Here is a 21,292-nt window from a genome sequence, read left to right as displayed (position 1 = left end):
ACACCCTCTCCAGCATTTATTGTTTCTAGATTAACTGACAAAGGATTAATCTCCAAAATTTTTAAGGAGCTGCAACTCCTTAAAAACTCCTTATTGAGCTGCAACTCAGGCAGCTCAATAACAAAAAATCAAACAACCCAATCCAAAAATGGGCAGAAGACCTAAATAGACATTTCTCCAAAGAAGATATACAGATTGCCAACAAACACATGAAAGAATGCTCAGCATCATTAATCATTGGAGAAATGCAAATCAAAACTACAATGAGACATCATCTCACAGCGGTCAGAATGGCCATCATCATCAATTGGTAAATTTTAAGGCTGACAAAACCAAAGATTGAATGGGATTTTGAATCACAGAATCTTCTGTGCATTGCTACTAGAAGTGATCATTGGTGCAAGTACTTTGGAAAATATCATGTCAATACCTCCTAAAGTTGAATATTCATATACCTAAGGCCCAGTAATTTCACTGTTGGGAATATCCCAAGAGAAATTCTTGCACAAGAACCAGAGGAGTCAATAACGGTATATCAATAACATTACTGTTCACAACGATAAAAACTTCGAGACAACCCAAGTGTCCACCCAAAGAGAGTAAATGAATTAACTGTTCATACTCTGGAATCCTGCATAATGGTCAACATTTATGAATTGTAATGACATGCGACAACATGGAAGAATCTTAGAAAAATTAAAGTGAGTGAAAAAAAGAATCTGAAAAGATCAAAAGATTACATACCACATACGTTGTTATACATTAAAAACAACTAAAATAAAATATACTAACTTTTTCAGAGGTATAGATAGATGTACTAAATCTAGACAAAAGTGGAAGCAAAGGAATGATAGATTTTAGACTCAAGAAGATGATGTTCGTATCAGGTGGGTGGAAGCAGGATGGACTGGAAGGTTAGATATATCAACCGTTACATCAAGAACTTCACTTTTGAGTGGTCAGCTTAAGGATGCTTATTATACCATTAGAAGTAACGGATTAAATACATACAAGGGGACCATACATTGGCCAAATGAAGACAGTGTGCCATGACCAAGAAATTTATAATTACCCAATTCTTGTGCACCTCAATTCCAAAGGAGAAGAAACACTATGATCCTTGTAGGGGCTCAGGGAGCTAAGACTCAAAACAAAGAAATGGAGTAGGGCGTTTCAAACTGAGGACACCGTAAGGTATTGATGATAGTTCTTTGGGATTTTCTACAGTAATATTACCAGCTAGTTTTCCTCCATCCCCAGGACCTCTGAGGTACCAGACACACTGATAGATGTATTTACATGTATTATTCAATTTAATCCTTGTTACTTGATACATATCACTTTTTCCATTGGACAGACAAGAAAACTGACATTCAAAGAGTTTATTTTGCCTAAGGATTCAACCCAGAATGTAGCAGAGATGACATCTAAGGAGCAGACAGAATAGCTATAACTGAGAGACCTTTAGGTAGTCAGATCAGGGGTCTTATAAAGGGATTGCTGAAAGGGAACAAAAGGCATTGCATTCATCAGAGTCCCAGCAGGAGACAGAAGATGTTTTCTGCTGAGATCGTGGCTCAACCTTAAGGAATGGAGTGTTAAAAGAGTTATGGGAAAGCTCAAAGAAATCAACGTGGGATAGTGAGAAAGCTCCCTAGGGTCAAAGCAGGGTCGTGGGATCTGGATAAGTTGATCTGTTTGGGTCAGTCTCCTTGGGGCACTGACCAGGGCAGAGAAGGATGGAGAACAGATCTCATGGAGAGGGAACAACAAATGGAGAGTAAACAGCACAGGCATCTTTAAAAGTTGCCGAAGACAACTTGGTTAGAGATTCCTTATCAGATAACTATTATACAAAAACATATTGTTTACCCATAAATCAGTCATTGGTCAATCAAGCGTGCTCCCTCTCTCCTTTTTTTCTCCCAGGCACATACGTAAGTATTATGGTCCATTATTTGAAAATACATACTCAGTTTATGACACACATTAAGCAATAGTTTCCCCTTTTACTTTTGATCCTGACCCTAAAGATCTAGAAAGCTCTTTAAGTTCTGTACTTATATCTTGTTACTAGGCAACCATACGACCATGATTTAATAGTACGGAATTAAGAATGGGAATACTAACATTCCAGTTAACATTATCGATGTGTTTTAATTTTGACATTTATTTTATGCTTCGTGTGGGTAGAATAATTGATATAGGATTAGAAAATACTTTGCAACTCTAGAAAATAGTATAGTTTTGTAATCATTTTATTGAATAATAATAACTCACAGGAAAAGCCTTCACTTTTTCCCTTTCACTACATGCATCGCTGCTGTATTGTAACTTTCTTCTCTATCTCTTGATGACATCTCAGGTAGATGTTATAGCTTTTTGATCACTCTAAGTTATAGTAGTCTCATTTTTGTGCTAATGCCAAATCTCAGATATAAACGGTGCACTTATCTAAGTCAAAACTTCCTTTATACATCCAGTCGAAATCTTCCACCACCTGCAGCTCAAGCTCAGTCCAGCATGAGGACCAGTAGTGAGCTGAGGCAGTGAAATACTTTGATCAAGGAGATGAGAACAGTACACCCAGGATGCAGGCAATAATACAACCAATGAAAATTCAGTTTTTTAATCACCGTCAATAAGCAATTTTAAACAATACCAGGAATTAAATATTCCTGTCCCCCTAAAATCTTCCAACATGTAAACGCTTGTCAAGGTTACTGGCAAGTTTTAATAATACACATATAAGCTTCAAATGAGCACATGTGTCTTACTTTCCTTTAGTAAATATGGTATTAATAAATGTAGTATTCTATGTGGAAGCTGACTTGGGGAACTTCCAGTTATGGCATCGACTCCTAACACACACAGCCTCAGAGACACACATTCGTTACAAGAGTAAGTTAGGGAAGTTTTGCCAACTTGATTAGGCACAGTTCACATCTCCAAACCCTACATATTCTTGGGTGTGAGCAGGAGATTCAGTATAGTGGTAGCTCTATACTGCCATAAGTGGTAGCTTATATTTTTTTCTAAGTTATTTGTTCTTCCAGTGTGAAGTTTTAGATGAAGTTATTCAGACACAAATTTGCAAACAGCCAGAATCAAACTTGAAAGATGTACGGTGATACATTGGGCTTTAAAAATGTTCCTTGTGGAGAATGTCACTGACTATGTAACAATAAAATGTAAGGAAACAGAATTTATATACAGAAAATAATTTCCAAACATGCCAGGAGAAATGACAAAAGTGCTGGCCTTGCATTGCCAGAGATATCAAAAAGACAGTGTTTAAATGCTTTGATCATTTTCACTAAAACTGGACACGTTCTCAATCAATGAACCAAGTCAAGTCATTTAGCCATTTATTCTGCCTTTTGCAGAAGAGAGAACAGGTGGGGGTTTCTTCCAAATATAACAGAAGTGTAAAACGAATTTTTGGCTAAGATATTTTAGTGGAAATGTTTCAACTATAGAGATATTTGATTGCTTCTAGAATTGACTCTGATGAAATAAAGATCTAAATAGTGTTGCAACTTCTGGACTTTTTATGAATTTCTGCTGAACATACTTATGTTTAAGACTTTTGTTAACTATTTTTAGATCTGTTGCTACATGTGAAAGAAACATTTCATAATTAAAATGATAAAGTGCATTCATCAATCAGATATGAGCATATCTATGCAAAGAATAATTTTAACAGTCATTGAAAATTTGGAGAAAACTGAAATTATAATATTATTCATTATGGTGATAGACTAATATATTGGTGAAGGTTTTTTCTTTTTAAAAATACAGTAATATAATTTAATGTGTCAATCCATTACTTTTTCCTCTGTGGTATCTTAATATTTATTTTTAATTTTTAATTTCTTTAATTTTTTAAATTGGCATGATTATGTATATATATATGAAATTCAATTAAAGAAATGTTTCACTTTCTGCATTTCTTTTCTTGCCATATAATTTTTTTCAAAAGTATTATTACTGAAAATAACCTTTTCATATGGAGGATGGTGTTAAAAAACGGATCTGGTCCAAGTGTCACTATCAGTTATATCACAGACAAAAATGTGCCTCTTTTTTGTTGAATTATTCCTCCTTGTTCTGTACTTCTTCTTCCATCTCATTACTTCTAGTACCTCCAAGGGGCGAGAAACAAGATTGAAGAAAAGGACCCAAATTCACTGCTTCCTGTCCACCTGTTGGAGTCCGTGCTTCATGTTTGATATCCTCTGGGAAACAGTGAAGTTTCATGGGCTCCAGGACTAAGTTTCCTTGAGCAGCTCTTCTGGAGCTCTGATCTGGACAATTTCCTGATGTGGCCGACGGGATTTGTGACCATTATTTTCTCACTCTCCCACCTTGACTTGTATTTGGAAGTATATACCACAGCTTTCCAAGCTGGAGTCTCCTTATGCTGGCAGATCACCCTCTTGGGTAGGGAACCAGCTGCAATTTTTGTGTCCACTAAGACCAAGGAAAATCCATGAATTCTTTGCCATCACAAATAGCAGGAATATGGGCTGCCTGGATGCTACTTGTCCTTCTTCTCCTGCTTACAGAATTCTCCAGAGCATCAGGTACCTGTCTTGGTGTTCATGTACGCCCCAACTCCAGGATGTGCCTATGAGGGTCTCCCCAAATTCCATGCACAGCACTTGGCCCCACAGCAGGCCCAAATATGCATGGGTGATTTTCTACCGCAAGTTTCTATCCAGTAGCACAGTACTGGTTTCTCATTCTTGCTTGGAATCTCAGTCTTGCTCAGGGTTTTTTCATTTTTTTAGGGGGGTTCATCGTTAGGCTGTTTGTTCTCTACTGGTTAGGCCAGTTGGGTGGCGAGTCTCAGAATTGGTATGATCAACTTGTAGTATGCCGTGGGGTGAGCTCTTACACGGTCACATTAGCACAGAGGAAAACTTCTCACCATTTTTAGCATTGGGACCTTAGCATTCAATAGAAAGGAGGAGAGAGGCTTGTCCCATAGGGACAAGAGTGGCAGTGACTGTCGGACAAGTATGAAGTCAGGAAGGCTTTTAGGATGTTTAGGCAGGAATGGAGAGAGCTCCAGTTTCATGATTTCTGTTCTCTCTGTGGAGTAAAAGATGAGACTTTCTATGAAGCGTACAAGTGGAGATGGGAATGGGTGGTAGATTTAAGGAGAATGAAGAAGTTTTGAAAAAGTTTTTTTTTTTTTTTTTTTTTTTTGGTAAAATGTGTAAAGATTGGGAGAGCAAGTTTATATGGGAGAACACATCTAATTATACAACTTGCTGAGCATCTACTATGTACAAAATACTACCCCCAAAGAAGGAGGGTGCACAGGCTGAAGGGCTGACAAAGATGATTCTCAATTACCCAACAATGTCACTTTAGCTGGGCTGAGTGTTCATAGTTAGATACATGAAATTCCTGAGATTTTTCACTCAAATTATCCCAGACACTTCATTTTTGAAATTAGAAGGGTAGAAAAGAACATGATATGGACAATCAAATGAAGGTATAGTTGCTTGTATTTAATAATGCACGTGTTCTTTTTATTTCGATAATAATATGGCCTCTTAGGCATCTTTATATATGTGTGTGTGTGTATATATATATACACATATATTCATATATAGTTGTGCATTTACATATGTTTATATATACATATATATTTATTTATATTTACATATAGTTTTCCTATACTGCTTTTAAAAACTAAAGCTATCAATTATGGTTTAAGGATCCTATCACATCTCTTGAAAACGTAGGTTAAGTATATCTCAGGTAGATAATTGGAAGGAAAAGTTCTAATTTTTCAAGTCCAAGTAATCAATTTTCAAACAGACCTTCCTTTCTATTGTTTCTATTTACAGAACACATCATGATCTCTTCTTAAATGCAGAACATCACCTCTGATATTTTTAATCTCCTAATTCTCGTTTCAATTGCTCAGTTCACAGCTTGACACATCTTTGGAAATGATCCCCTTAGTGGGCTTAGTATATTTTATAAAGGAGCAAAAAAAAAAAAAGGCTTTTATTTTCATACTTCATGTGTGTTTCCCACTCCTGGCTTCACAGTAAATAACAACCACTTCATGCGCTATGAATGTAATCGATAGTCAAAGTTTTCCTCATTTGCTCCTCATCAACAAGCAGCAGTACACATTTGCAACAGCAGAAATATCTTATTTTCACGCATAGGGAAGGACAGGGAGAACGTTCATGTTGCTTGCTTAAGTGACAATTGCTACGATTATAGAAATGCTATTTGTTTCTGGTTGACTTCACTTGGTCTGAGGGGAGAATTTTCCTTTGTGAGTCATCTAATATGACTCGCACATTACTTTCATTTGACATCTCATGTAAAAGACTGAAATTCCCATTTTCATGGAGGAATAATTTGCAGAGCAGCTTCCTGATGGTAGGTCAGCAGTTACATTCTAAACTTCCTGCCTACAGGTATATTTCCGTTTATGTTTGGCGATATATCACCTCAATTACCTATCGCTTCCCTATCTAAAATTGTCTGTTATCTATGTCTCCAAACAGAAAAAGATAAAATGAGAGAGCTCATCTCCTTTTAAGCAATGGGTAACCAGAGTTATTGCTCCACTTGGCCCTCAGAAACCTACATTCAAGCACTGAGTTCAAGTCCAAGAGAGGACAGTGGGAAAGCTCAAAGATTAAAATGTGTTCTATATTTTACACCTTGATTTGAGAGATGGTTAGATGGGTGTGTATACATTTGCCAAAATCCATTGAATTTTACCCTTTCAAAGAGTGTTATATTATCTATGTGTTAGATCTCAATAAAGGTAAGTTTTAAAGTTAAGAAAATTAGTAGCTATAAAGATGACAGATTCTATGGAATATGCTTGTGTTATTTTATGAAATTTATTGGGTTTTCTTACCTTTAGAATAAAAAAAGAGTGGCTGAAAATAATTATGCCTGAAAAAATACCATATTCCTGATGTAACCTAGAGTAATATAATTATCTTTTTGGAATCTTAAGAATATTTTTTTAAAAAAAGAAAAACTAATGCTTGGCTCCAGTTCTGGTATCACCATTAAGGTTAATTTCTCTTTCTTTCCTCATCCATAAAATAGGAATTATATCTGTTTAACTAAGATCATAAAATGGTAGTGAACATCACAAGAAATCATACGTATGAAACAACTTTTTAAAATGACTCATAAATGTTTAACTTTAAATTTGTAACTCATTTAATGATCTAATTAGATTATAAACCCTTTCTTGCCTTGGACTGTATCTTATTCACATTGTAGTTTCCAGCAACTCAAATAATACAGTGAGTATATACTAGATGCTCAATAAATATCTGTTGACTGAATAAATTAAAGAACTGACACCCCCCGTCTTTTTACCACAGAATGCAATTTGAAAGAACCCCTTAGTTACATCTGCCTTTAGAAAAAGTATAAAATTTCTTATTGAAGTTTGCATATCAATCAGAATTTTTTTCTGTAAACCAGTGGGAACGTTTGTTCATTTCTCTGACTTCTTTCTATATAAACTAAAATCCTTATTACCAAGAAAATATCTAGCAGCAGTGCCCAAGCTTAGCTGTGATATGAGCAAACCTTTCAATGTGGAGCACAAATGTTTGTATGCTGGTCTTCCAACAAAGAAGTGCACGGTATGAAGTTTTATCATTGTTGACTCAACAGACTACCATCTGTGCTAAAAGCTATTTTATGTTGGTCAGCAGGTTGTGTTCCTGAGACATCCTATTCATGTCATCACAGATATTAGGAATATCTCAGACAGCTATTGAAAAATCTGAAACTGCATTCAAGATGCGGGTGAATCATTTAGGCAGGATCCACCTGCCTCATGGAAATCAGCCTCCTGTGTCATCTTGTTCTTTAGCCATAGAAGACAGTTTGATGCCCTGGTGAGTATTGCTTTGCCAAAAAAAAAAAAAAATCTAAATCCGGGATTTTACACCTTGTTCTTTGAAGCAAAACTAGGTTGTGAATTAGGGAATGAAAGTAGTTTACAAATATACTAGAGCTGACATTGACCTTCAGGTTTCCAATCTAGGACACTGGGCTTTATGTTTCCCATGGGTGCATCTGCACATCTTCAGTAAACATAAATGGCTCAGTTGAAATGCTCCCCAGTCAGCGTTTAGACTAACAAGAGTTTCTGATTGAGTGAAGTAGAGCAACATCTACAGACCTCTATTCCCAGGTAACCCAGCTATTCATGGAGATTAATTCCTACATTTTGTAAAGAAATCTGGCATGATCAGTCAGAGGATGTTTTAAAGTGTCAAATGTGGTGATTTACAAGCACTATCCACTTTACATCTCCTCTTTATCACCCCCAAATCCCCAACGAAAGACATGATGGCCAAAGTGAACGCTTATTGGCCATGTGACAATTTCCTGGGAGTAAATTTGGTTTGGTTAAAAGCTCATGAAGCTGAAAGTTGCACACAATGAAATATTTTTTCAAACTAGGGCAGAAATCTTTCAAGGACAGGTTTTTGGAAAGGGCTCTCACATTTCCAGATTTGAATGAACTGCGAAAATCTTCACAGGCAGCCCTTAAGCTCAGCATCATATGTCAGAACAGTGCATTATACTCTTTCTTCCCCTGTGGAGTCCAGGTTGGTTTATAGACAAGTATATGAATTTCAGAGTGAGTAACACATCCTGCTACCTTCACTGTCTGAGAATAATGCTTTCACTCAGTGTTCCAGTCTGAAGACTTGAACTGTTTAATAGATAATATCTCATCCATTTCCTTTGAGGGGGAAACCATTTAAAGGAATTTGCGGGTAGTGCTTATTGTACTAATTTGAGGGGGAGAAAGAGTTGAAAAAAAAGAGTATTGTGCTAAAGTGTTCCCTGAGTTGCTTGTTGTCTCCATGCCTCTTTCTAGTTTATTCCTGTGCTGGATAGTCTAACGATAATCCCAGCTCAAGCGTTTATCTCACAGGAATGTCTCTAAACTCTTTCAGATCATCCTCACATCACTGACCCCTTAGCTATACAGTACAGAGTCATGGAAATAGCATTAGATTTAAGGTGAAAAGATTTATTTTCTTATCCCCACCATTTACCAGAAGCCAGACCCTATGCTGTTCACCTAAATGTTCTGGTATTCAGTATTCTCATTTATTCACTTATTAAACAAATATTCATTGAGCGTCTTCTCCAGGCTCCGTACAGTGCTAGGTACTAACAATACAATGATTACTCTAAACAGATTATGGTAGCTCGTCTTCAGGATGGCCGTCATCAGTTTCTTCCCTCCCCACATGTTCATTTTCCCCATTGCAAGATGGAATCAATTTCCCCTCCCCGTGAATAGAGATAAGCTCTAAATAATTGCCCAATAGAATATAATAAAGTTGATCTGGTGACAGATTCTGGCCCAGGCTTTAAGAGACTGAAGACTTCTACTTCCTGCCTGTTGGAGCACTGGCTTGTGGAATCTTGAGCCCATCATGTAAGAATTCCAACTATCCTGAGGTTCCCATTCTTGAGGAAGCCCAAAGCTAGCCATGTGTAGAAACCATGGGAAGAGAGAAACAGAGAAGGGCAGGGATGGGGGGGTGGCAGAGGTCAGCCCTGGTCAGTCTCTGGCTACCCTAGCACCAGCACCATACTGTGTGAAGATGTCTTCAAATGAGTCTGTCTCACATGACATTTGACTTAAACTGTATGAAGGACCCAAAGCATGAATTTCTCAGTGGAGTCCATCAATTCCCCAAACTACAGGGAATAGTAATAAATTGGTCTTCTAAGCAACTAAGCTTTCAGAGGATATTTCCACAGCAATAGATGATGGAATACATACTTGCTGCCCTCCTGGAGCTTAAAGTTTAGAGAGGACAGTGGAAGACCAAGCAAATGATCGCAAAAATGAGTGTCATTGAGGGAAGGTATATGGGCCTGTAACATACAAGAGGGGATCAGGACCAAGTTTGGGGTAAAATGTACTACAGAAAAAGTAAAGCAAAACTACAAGTAAAAACATTTTCTTTATTAATGTTTTCTATTTGGTATGGTATAGCCAAAAGCATAGGGAATTAGAAGTCAGAAATTGTGAGTTGTTGTGTCACTAATTAGCCCTGTAACCCTGGGCCGGTCCTTTGGACTCTATAGATGTCAGTTTCCCATCTGAAAATGAAGAGATTATACTAACTGGTCTCTTTCCAGTTCTATGATTTAAATTGTACCTAGTGCCTATAAAATTATTACATGTTTAAGGATATGTGAATATATGAATGGAAAAGGCTTGTATCATATTTTTTAATTTCTGAAAAATCTTAAGCCAAAATTGTATATTCATAACATTCTTTGTACAATTTATCACTCATGAACTATGTGTCTTTCAAAGACAGACCATTCTTGGCAAAGTTACCAGGTATTTTGTTCTTTAATTTTCTAGGAAATACATAAGAACAACTGATCGCTCTGAGTCTTATCAGAGTAAACTGTTAATACATTCTATAAAAGGCTGATTAGTTCTATTGAAACTAACTCACTGTCAGTCTCTGGGCTTCATTTCAAAAAAGGGCCTTAAAGTAATTATTGTTTTACATCTACTTATATGCAACTTCTATCCATCTTATTTAGAGATCTTTTCCTGAAGGAAGATGAATGTTATCAAGCCACATTATGTAAGGTTTTGTAGCCTCAGTTTAGGCAAAATTTCAGACTCACCTAGATCCATACATTATTAGAATTTACACGGATACATATGAATAAATAGAAATGGATTTCTGCAGAACCATCTAATTTAAAGTCTTCTTGCTAGATGAAAGTGAGATACATATGAATAACACTTGGTGTCTGTCTCAAATAGTCTACAGTTCACTGAAAATTCAAAACACTTATTCAAATAAGTGTTTTGTAAATCTGGTAGTATTGTATCATGAAAAGAATGAAGTGGGTTTCCCAGCAAGATGGCATAGTAATGGTAAATTTCCAAACCCCATTTCCCAGGCATCAACTCTGAGACAGAGCTTCAGGTTTAAGCAAATGAAATGAGATTGAAGGAAATTATCAGAGGGGATAAAACAGCATATCAAGGTGGTAAAAACAAAACCACACAAGATTTGTATTCATATACAATTAGGTTAGTGTTCACACTTTATATCCATGATAATAATAGCAAGTTATGTAAATATTCTGTGTCTGGTCCACATCTGTAAAATGAGAATGATATATACCTTCTTCACTGAGTTATTTGCAAGTAGTGTTATTGAGAAAATATCTGCATCACAGGTGTCCTAATGCCTAGAATGTAGTACTATATAAATATCACCTACCAGGAAGATAATGTTGGTAAAATTTCTAAATGATGAAAATTAACCTATGGTGGTGTCTGCAGCATTACACATAGGCAGCTATACATAAATAATCATGTCTTACGGACAAACCCAACGTCTCTGTTCATTGGACAGAAAATACCTCTTGAAGTAGAAATTCACCAGTAAATTATGAAATAGTGACGCTTGTATTCTGGAGTCATCACCTGACTGATTTGGTAAAAAATTTTCTTCCAGTAGTCAGAGAACTAGTCCACCCTTCTCTGATGTCCAGTATCTTCACACTAGTTCCCTTTTCTTCAATTAAAGCTTACTCTCGGGTACAAAATAAAGAATTTTTGAACATATAGAGCTACCTTCCCACGGAGATTCCCATTTTAAACATCCCAAAATTCTAAAAGAAATGAGCAAATCTCATGTAGGCACCAGTTATTGAGAGAATAAAGAATTGTCAATGCTGAGAGGAAGGAAGATTCTTCCCCACACACCTTGAAAATTATATCTAATCATCTATAACTAAAACCAAACTTACTTCGAGACTTGTGTTTACAATAACTAAAAAATAAACTGTCAATCTAGTATGAAATATAAAGACCGCTTAAGTTAATTAATGTATAGTTAATGTATAATATTGTCTAGTTAATACATTTTCATTGATAATGCTTCTGTTATTACAAGGTGAGTTCTTAGTTGAAGGGAAATAATTAGGCAAGTAGTACAGGTTTCCTGATTCTAAAACTAATCTAAAGATAGAAATTCCAAAACCTTCTGGAACTTTTGTCTTATAGTACATATTTTGCATCATTAAATAGATGAAGTACAAAAAGCTATACAATAGGTGTTGGATTTCACATCTCTCTGCTTTTTAAAAGCCTAACTTTTATGGAAATGAGAACTATGTCTTCAAATGCTGGAAAGAAGATGTAAACGTGTGTACGTGCACGCTAAGGCAATGATCTCATGAAGAACAAAACCTGAGTGTTGATATGTGTGTGTGCCTGCACACAGAGCTGCGAGTAAATGTGCACAAATGACTGCTAACCTGATGGTTATAACAATAGGAAACATGCCATTTATCCATTCCCTAATGGTTAACTGCACTACGTTAGCTTTTTTGCACACATTCTTTCTCTACTTTACAAACCACCTGGAGAGGCAGTTATTATCTAGAAGGAAACTGAGAATAAGAGAAATTAATGAACTCCCCCCAGAATCACTCCCCCCAGAATCTTGGTGTGACTCAAGAGCCATCATGGTGTATTTTGTCAATAAGTCCAACATAACAGACTTCTGCATAGCACAGTCCACAATCCACCTCTTGCTACTCATGATAGTAACCTTATGTATTTAGCAGCACATTCCAGAGTTGCATATCTATGACTTAAATCCAGTGTCTGAGTTAGGGCTGCTATAAGAAATACCATAGACCAGGTGGCTTAAGCAACAAACACTTATTTCTCACAGCTGTAGAAGCTGGGAAGTCCAAGATCAAGGTGCTGGTAGATTCAGTTTCTGGCGAAGACTCTCTTCCTCATTTGCAAGTGGCCACCTTTTCACTATGTCCTCTCCTGGAGGGGCTCAAGGTAGTGTCTCTTCTTATAAAGGCATTAGTCCCATTCATGAGGGCTCAACCCTCATGACGTACCTAGAGACCTCACCTCCAAATGTTTCGCGTTGGGGATTAGGGCTTCAGCATAGGAATTTTCAGGAGTGGGGGGAGACATAAACATTCAGTCCATAGCACGCAGGTTTGATTAATTCCACAGCCATCATTTTCACTCTTCCATACCTTTTCTCATTATTCCCTTCTGTTAATTAGTTTGATTATAACAAAAACAATTATATATTTTTTCATTTACAAAAGTATACATTCCTCATAATTGTTTTTTGATATCTTAATGATAAGATTTCACCTTGCTGTAGTTTTAAAAAGCCAGGTATGATTTCCATTTATCTAGAAACCGTGCTAATGCTGACATTAAGAATCTGCATTGGGGCTTCCCTGGTGGCGCAGTGGTTGAGAATCCGCCTGCCGATGCAGGGGACACGGGTTCGTGCCCCGGTCCGGGAAGATCCCACATGCCGTGGAGCGGTTGGGCCCGTGAGCCATGGCCGGTGAGGCTGCGCATCCGGAGCCTGTGCTCCGCAACGGGAGAGGCCACAGCAGTGAGAGGCCCGCGTACCGCAAAAAAAAAAAAAAAAAGAATCTGCATTACATTCCCAGTTAACTATCAGTACTTTGTATTTTGTCATTAAAGATCAGTCTGAAAGCCATTGCATGGAAAAAAAATGCAAAAGTAGACTTATTGACTTAATACAGTGAGAGAGGACACTCCAGGAGAACCTCAGTGTTAACCAAGACAAAAGAGAGAAGGAGGTGTTTATTGTAAAGTTTGAGTTCCCCTGAAAGAGTCAGAAGGGGAGCAGGATCCATTCCTGATTCATTATTTTTTTCACTCATTAAGTCCAACACTGATTAAGTGCCCACTGCATGTTTTAATATTGGATGAGACTTAAATTTGTTAAAGGCAATGTTAGAGCAGCAGTTGCATAATGTCCTCTCAAATATGATAGCAATTTCAATCACACCATATAATTTTTAAAATTTTCTACAGTGTTTTGGGAATATAATTGCTATATATCACATTGGATTAGTTTTAGATGTACAACATAATGAATTGATACATGTATATATTGAGAAATTTCGATATATACAATATGGCAATAAGTCTAGTTACCATCCATCACCACACATAGTTAGAAAGTTATTTTTCTTGTGAGAAAACTTTTAAGATCCGCTCTCTTAGCAACTTTCAAATATACAATAAAACATTGCTAGCTATAGTCACCATGGCTGCATGTCACAACTCCAGGGCTTATTTACCTTATAACTGGAAGTTTGTACTTTTTGCTGGTTACTATTTCTGGAGCAGCAATAGATGTGGGATTAGTTAGGAACTGGATACCAACACGTGAGAGCAGTTTAGCAATGGTATTCCAGTAATTATGGGAAAGCAAAGCAGGTCTGGGGGTATCATTGACAAAGAAAATAGACCCCAAGAGGGGGTCATCATGGCATTTCACAGTTGATGCATGACCCGTGAGAAACCACGTTTCTTGTTAACTTTGCAGCTGGCTTTATCTACATCTGTCCTGGGGCCTGATTTATGAGCTGCTGTGTTTTCTTCCTCCATCCGACCTGATTTTCACTCTTTTAATCTAGGATAGGTATTTGTTCTTTCTGATTGTTAAGGTTATAGATTGTTTCTATTATATCGCTCTATACTTTTTTTTAGCATGTTCCATATTTTGTACAATTGTTTTTAGGATCGGGAAAAATCCAGAAAGTCTTTGTGAAGGAATAGTTAACCAGCAGTAATGAGCATAAAATGAATTTTCAATCAACGCTCTAGAAAAATAACTGTATTTACATTTGTTAGTTATTCAGCTCTGCCGTTTGCACTATTGAGTAATAAATTTACATTTTAGATAATATTTGTGTGAACTGAATGGTTCATATATTTCAATCAGAACATTTTTCTAGGTTATTTTATTCAAAGAATCCAAATATTTTAAAAGGAAGATGAAAAAGAGGAAAGAATGGGAAAATAATAAGGTATAATGCTTTGCTTATTAGCACAGAGATGGTGTGACTCAAGAGCCATCATGGTGTATTTTGTCAATAAGTCCAACATAACAGACTTCTGCATAGCACAGTCCACAATCCACCTCTTGCTACTCATGATAGTAACCTTATGTATTTAGCAGCACATTCCAAATCTCAGGGTGACTGCAAGGACATTCTGAGGAATTCCAAGAAGATGTATAATCCAACTTTCTTTCCGGATGTTAAACAAAAATGGACAGAAGCAAATCTGTTTTCTGTATTGGTGACTAATAAATTGACTTAAAATTCAATTTGGTTTTTTTACATCCTGAACAGAGCCCTGAAATGTCTGAGGTATCCGGTGTGCCCATGTGCTGAGTAGACCTGTGGGTTCTGGTGGGCAATTCCTCTTATGTTATGTGTGGTGTCAGCAGGCAAAACTCTGCACCATCAACTGCTTGATGTTACCAATGTTACCAACACTGCTTTAATACCACCAGCTAGAAGACAGGACCCCGCTTGTTTTCCATGGCAAAGGAAAGCTAAAATCGCCCTCTTTGGTGTGTTAAACCATCACTCTCTTTTCTTTCATCTGTTTTCTCAAATGTTTGATGTATGAAGTAAATTCTGACTGTGGGGTTTTCAAGAGTTAAAAAAATGACACAGGGCTTCCCTGGTGGCGCAGTGGTTGAGAGTCCGCCTGTCGATGCAGGGGACGCGGGTTCGTGCCCCGTTCCGGGGGGGATCCCACGTGCCACGGAGCGGCTGGGCCCGTGAGCCGTGGCCGCTGAGCCTGCGCGTCCGCAGCCTGTGCTCCGCAACGGGAGAGGCCACGACAGTGAGAGGCCCGCGTACCACCAAAAAAAAAAAAAAGATGACACAAATCTTGTTACCAGGATATTTATCTAACTGGCAACTTCGCAGGAATACATAAAGTCCCAGTTCTTTTACTCCAAGATTTAGGACCAGGAAATGTAAACTGAACTATTTTTTATTACAAACTTCACAGATAGACTCAGGCTTATTATTTTCATAATATAATATTATATTCCTCTTTATATTTATATGCCTGTCAATAATGAAGACTTCTTTCATACTAATCCGTTTAACTTTGAATCTTTGTTTCAAGAGGTTATTTATCTTATGGGTTCCTGTGTTAGAAATGTCTTGCTCTCTTCATCTTCATAAATGCATTCTGTGTTTACTAACACTATAGACTATATACAGAGGTCTTGCCATTCTGAAATCTTTTATTTACTTTGCATATTTCAGAAACAACTCCTAGCATCAGTCTTCCAAAAATAACAAAAAAGAATTATTCTCCCTTTCATGTCAATCTGCTGCATCTTCCTTAGAATCATATTTAAAGTTTGAATCCATTCTAGAAATTCTAGTTCACCATTGAAAGTCACCTTCAAGTATTTCCTATTTCCACTATTGTTTTTGTTCTGTTTCATGTTCTATTCAGTTTTTATTCTTCCTAGAGAGAGTCTTAGAATGCTATTTTTCTCTCACCATTTTCTGTACCTTAAGGAATTATATTTGAGTTAGAGAAAGTTCCAAGCTTTATCAAACGAGTTGTTTTGGAAATAGATAAGAATTTTAAACATTAACTTCCTAGTCCTTTCATGGCATCACCTTAGATTCCTTTGGCTATTAATAGCAGAAGGTTTATTTGTACTTAGCCGATCCGCACAATAGTGCAAGCAAACTCAAGTCGTTCCAATGGTACCCTGTCTTCTTTCACTATCTAGCACACTCACTAATGGTTTCAGAGAAAAGAAAATCAAAATCCTAGATAAGGAAAAGCATTGAGTTTTTACCTAAGCTATCTCCTTCATTTAAAGCTATTTGTTAAAACCCCAATTTTTTACTTCAAAGTTAAACTGGCATGGGCTCAATATTTTAAAGTGTATTGTCTTCGTTGTTAATTCACTCTCTAACAGAACTCCAGCCTGCTCTTCATTGTCTTCACAATTTCTTTCTTCTTAGCATGTTTTATTTCTTTTCTTCCCCCTTGCAACTCTTCCTGGGCAACCTGTTTTGAACACTAAAGCACTGGGTTGTTAATGAAACTATTTCCAGGACTTCTCCTCTTTTAGCTTTTGAGGGTCAGTGAAGAAAACTGCATTTAAGGATCTCAGTTCTCCACTCCTTCCTGAACCACACTGTATTAGTCAGAGTTCTCCAGAGAAACAGAACAAGTAGGATGTACCAGTAGATGATAGATAGATAGATAGATAGAGACAGATATATATATATATATATATATATATATATATATATATATATATATAGAGAGAGAGAGAGAGAGAGAGAGAGAGAGATAAATAGACAGATAGAGAGAGATAGAGAGATAGAGAGAGAGAGAGGTAGATAGATAGACAGATAGATTAGATAGATAAACAGAGAGAGAGAGACAGATAGGTAGGTAGATAGATAGATAGAGAGATAGAGAGAGAAAGAGGGAGAGAGACAGATAGAGAGAGAGATAGACATAGAGAGAGAGAGAGGTAGATAGATAGATTAGATAGATAAATAGATAGATAGAGAGAGAGAGAGAGAGAGAGATGATAGATAGATAGATAGATAGATAGCTAGATAGATAGATAGATAGATAGAGATAGATAGACAGATAGATAGAGAGAGATAGAGAGATTTTAAGGGATTGGTTCACAAGATTATGGAGCAAGCCCAATATCTACAGGGTGGACCAGCAGGCAGGAGACCAGAAAAAGCCAATGTTGCAGTTCAAGTCCAAATTCTGTCTGCCGGCAGGACTCCTTCCTTCTATGAAGAGGTTAGTCAGTTTTCTACTCAGGTCATCAGCTGATTGGATGAGGATTACCTACACAATGGAGAGCCATCTTCTTCACTCAAAATCCACTGATTTAAATGTTAATTTTGTCCAAAAATACACTCACAGACACATACAGAATAATGTTTGACCAAATATCTGGGCACCATGGTCCAGCCAAGTTGACACAACATTAACCATCACACATATAATTTGCCTCTGTGCATGCCCACCCCTGGCACCCCGTGTGCCTTCCTCTCCTCTTCTTTAAAAGACACCAGTCAGATTGGATTCGGACACAACCTAAGGACCTTCTACACCCTGAAGCAAGCACAGCCTTCAAGTATATGGGCATGATATGGTTATGAAAGTCCCAAACTGCCACTTCCAGGGAATAGCAAGATTATTTTCACCTTGGTTCCCAGGCAAGAAATAATCTTCCTGTTGTAAAGGTAAGTACCTTGGCATTTTCACAGGATCCAGAGAATGTCCAGACTATCCTGTTAGCCACAGTAACTAAAGGCAAACCAGGTCCAAATTAAGGAGGAAATCAAGGGCAACATGATAATAATATCATGTAGCATTCGGAGTTGCACATAATTCTCATTCCAGAATTTGGGTTGAGTCCTTCTTAAGAAAGCCTTCCACTTGTCATTATATGTCCTATAGAGGTGCTGAAACTGAACTGACAAAAGCCTGGCCATGAGAGGCAAGATTCTTCACCAGTAAGAGGAACTATAAGCAGACATCATCATCATCATCTCTCTCTCTCTTCCCTCGTCTCCTTCCCTCTCTCTCTCATGCACACACACACACACACACACACACACACACACACACACACACACACAAATCTTTGAAAAAAAAGTTTTAGATTTAGAAGTCTTATGTCTACCTGGTATGCAGATCACCAACTAGCCATCTAGAGATAATGAATATTTAAGGATCATCCTGTTAGAGAAAGTTAGGTGTGAGGGGGCTTCAAAGTCACTTAGTGTAACTACCTTCTTTTAGACATGATTAAAATGAAATTTGAAGAAGTTAAGAAGTTCAGAGAGTTGCTTGAGTCCATATAACTTTATTCAATTACCATTTCTAATGTGATGGAGATGCATTTTAAGATATGGCAAACTACATATCTATAGCAAAATTCCCAGACATTGTGTTTAATTTTCTGGAGGAAAGATAGAGAAACTTACATGTAAACCAACTATGTTAATGGTGTCCTCTTGGAGTCCAGACCCAAGAGTTTTCTTTTACAAATATGTGTGAGTTCAAACATAACTGAAATGATTAACACTTCTAAAACTTTATCAGCTAGTTCTTTAGAAGGAGCGATAGAAGCAGCTAAGAGTAGAGGTAAAAGAAATGCAGAATAGCTAGAAAGGTGGAGGAAATAATAAGAACAAGAGGTGAGAATGGGAAATCCAAACATGACTTATCCACAATTTGCCCTAGGCTGATTGGAAGGTGTTAACTGCAATAATATGACTTACATTATACACTTTTATAAAGTACTTAAACCATCAAAACATTTTCTTTGAGCAGAGAAACAACAGATCATTTCTCCTGAGCAACCCTGATTTTCCTGCTGTCATTTATTGATACAAAATGATTTAATCCTAATTCAAATCAGTTGTTCCTGGTCAAGCACCTCCTCCACCAGGAGGCTTGAGGAGAAAAAGAACCAACAAATAGAGGTGGCAAAATCCCACTTGCTCTGTGGGATTTTGAGGACGATGAATGGCAGCCAGGAAGCCCACTGTCTCACAGTGACACCAATTATATGAACATGCAATGTAGGTTGTGAAGAGGCGGTGTAACGGCTTGAAGAATTATCCTCTCTGCTCCTACTTGGGAAACGATGAGATCTCTAATAATGATAATTTCTGTAGTTAGCATTTATTAAGCCCTTGGTATATGTCAGGCACTGTGGGAAACACTTTTCCCTGGTTATCTCATTTAATCTTCACAGCACTCCTATGAAACAGCCACAGGGAAATTAAAACTCATGTCAAGAGGTTGACAGTGGGAAATTATGACACAGAAAAGGAAAGAAAGAGAATAAGCTTTTCCTCAATGAAGCCGCCTAACTACCTGATTTAAGAAAAAGGTTACATGAACATTATGAAGAAGTAAGAACACTCCGTTCTCCACTAATCAATAAAAGGGTTGATAAGCGATCAAAGTTGCAAGGAATCGTGTTTTCAGGCCACTAAGAAGAGGTACTTCATGGAAGTCTGTTACTCTTTTAGTGATATTGAGGAAGTCATTCTTAGACCTGGCATGAAAAGCCTGTGAGGCCAGCCCCAATGCAACTTAAAAAATATGTTACATATTAGGCTGGTTTTCGTCTTATCTCTCCTAGGGTGGATTTCTCTTCTTCTCACCCTTTCTGTCATAAGAAATCTCTTCTTCTTTCTCTGCTGTTAAGATTATGTTTTGTAAATAAGTTCGTTTGTACACCTGAAACTAATACAACATTGTAAATCAACTATCTCCAATAAAAATGAATTAAATAAATAATTAATTAAAATAACCAATTAAAAAACCATTATGTTAGTTTCTGAAGTTTAGTCCATTAGCTTTTCTTGTGCCCTCAGTTCTTTGGGGGGGTTTGGAAAACATATGATTATATAGATTATTCAACTTGTTTTCATTGATAGGCTGGTAGCAACATTGCATTGCAACTTTCTTTAGCTGATCCAGGAATACTTCTCCCCCCATCACAGTATTTTATGGTATCATTGCTGTGTGTACTATGTAATATTTGCTAAGTTTCTTTCTCTAGGTGGTATATCACCTTTCCTATGTTTCAAAATGTCATTTGCCATTTAGGAAGCTTTCTTTTTTGTTCTAGTGGAAACATTTGTATTTAAATCCTTTAATTATCTCTAATGTCTCTTTTTCATACTTAATTTTTTACTGTCTGATTTGTTGGTTTTAACTAGCATGCTTTGACTCCCACCTATTAACAGTAAAACAGTCAATGATCCTTTTTTTTTTTTTTTTTTTTTTTTTTTTGTGGTATGCGGGCCTCTCACTGTTGTGGCCTCTCCCGTTGCGGGGCACAGCCTCCGGATGCGCAAGCCCAGCGGCCATGGCTCACGGGCCCAGCCGCTCCGCGGCATGTGGGATCCTCCCGGACCGGGGCACGAACCCGTATCCCCTGCATTGGCAGGCGGACTCTCAACCACTGCGCCACCAGGGAAGCCCGACAGTCAATGATCTTATTCTACTTCTCCCTTCACTTTTCCTTTTCCTCCTATGTTTTACTTGCATTCACTGCGCTTTTTCAGAACATGTATTTAGCTGGCTGTCTCCCACCCATGTCACCAACCTCCCTGTAGTCATAATTCTACAACTATGTATATTAAATCCTTTCCATTTGTCTTTTAGCTGAAGTTTCTCCAGTTATTTCTTGGTAGGATGAAACTCATCATATAGTAGAATCCTTGGAAAAGGCTGATGTGTTTAATATTCCCTGAGTTACTGACTATTTAAAGCTGCCTTTCTATAGCCTCAATATTTCAGATACAGCTTTACTGGTGTTACATTCTTGGCTCATGTTCTTTTTCTCTGTGT

The 21,292-nt window shown here is 37.3% G+C and overlaps 1 protein-coding gene across 4 annotated transcripts in view; it reads left to right on the top strand.

Annotated features, from left to right (window-relative positions):
* The window catches only part of SPHKAP (SPHK1 interactor, AKAP domain containing), a 200,971-nt gene that overhangs the window by 19,426 nt on the left and 160,253 nt on the right, over positions 1-21,292 (top strand). For 2 of the 4 annotated variants that reach the window (XM_067027072.1, XM_067027069.1), the window contains exons 2-3: positions 4,143-4,586; positions 7,722-7,910. In XM_067027072.1, the coding sequence (XP_066883173.1) occupies positions 7,750-7,910 (161 nt within the window). In that variant the 5' untranslated portion in view covers positions 4,143-4,586; positions 7,722-7,749. Of the gene's footprint in view, positions 1-4,142; positions 4,587-7,721; positions 7,911-21,292 lie in introns of those variants that run through there. The other 2 variants (XM_067027070.1, XM_067027071.1) reach the window with 2 other exon arrangements.

Source organism: Kogia breviceps, chromosome 2 (assembly GCF_026419965.1).
Source record: "Kogia breviceps isolate mKogBre1 chromosome 2, mKogBre1 haplotype 1, whole genome shotgun sequence".
NCBI classification, from domain to species: domain Eukaryota; kingdom Metazoa; phylum Chordata; class Mammalia; order Artiodactyla; family Physeteridae; genus Kogia; species Kogia breviceps.
This window is presented reverse-complemented; position numbering and strand designations above follow the sequence as displayed.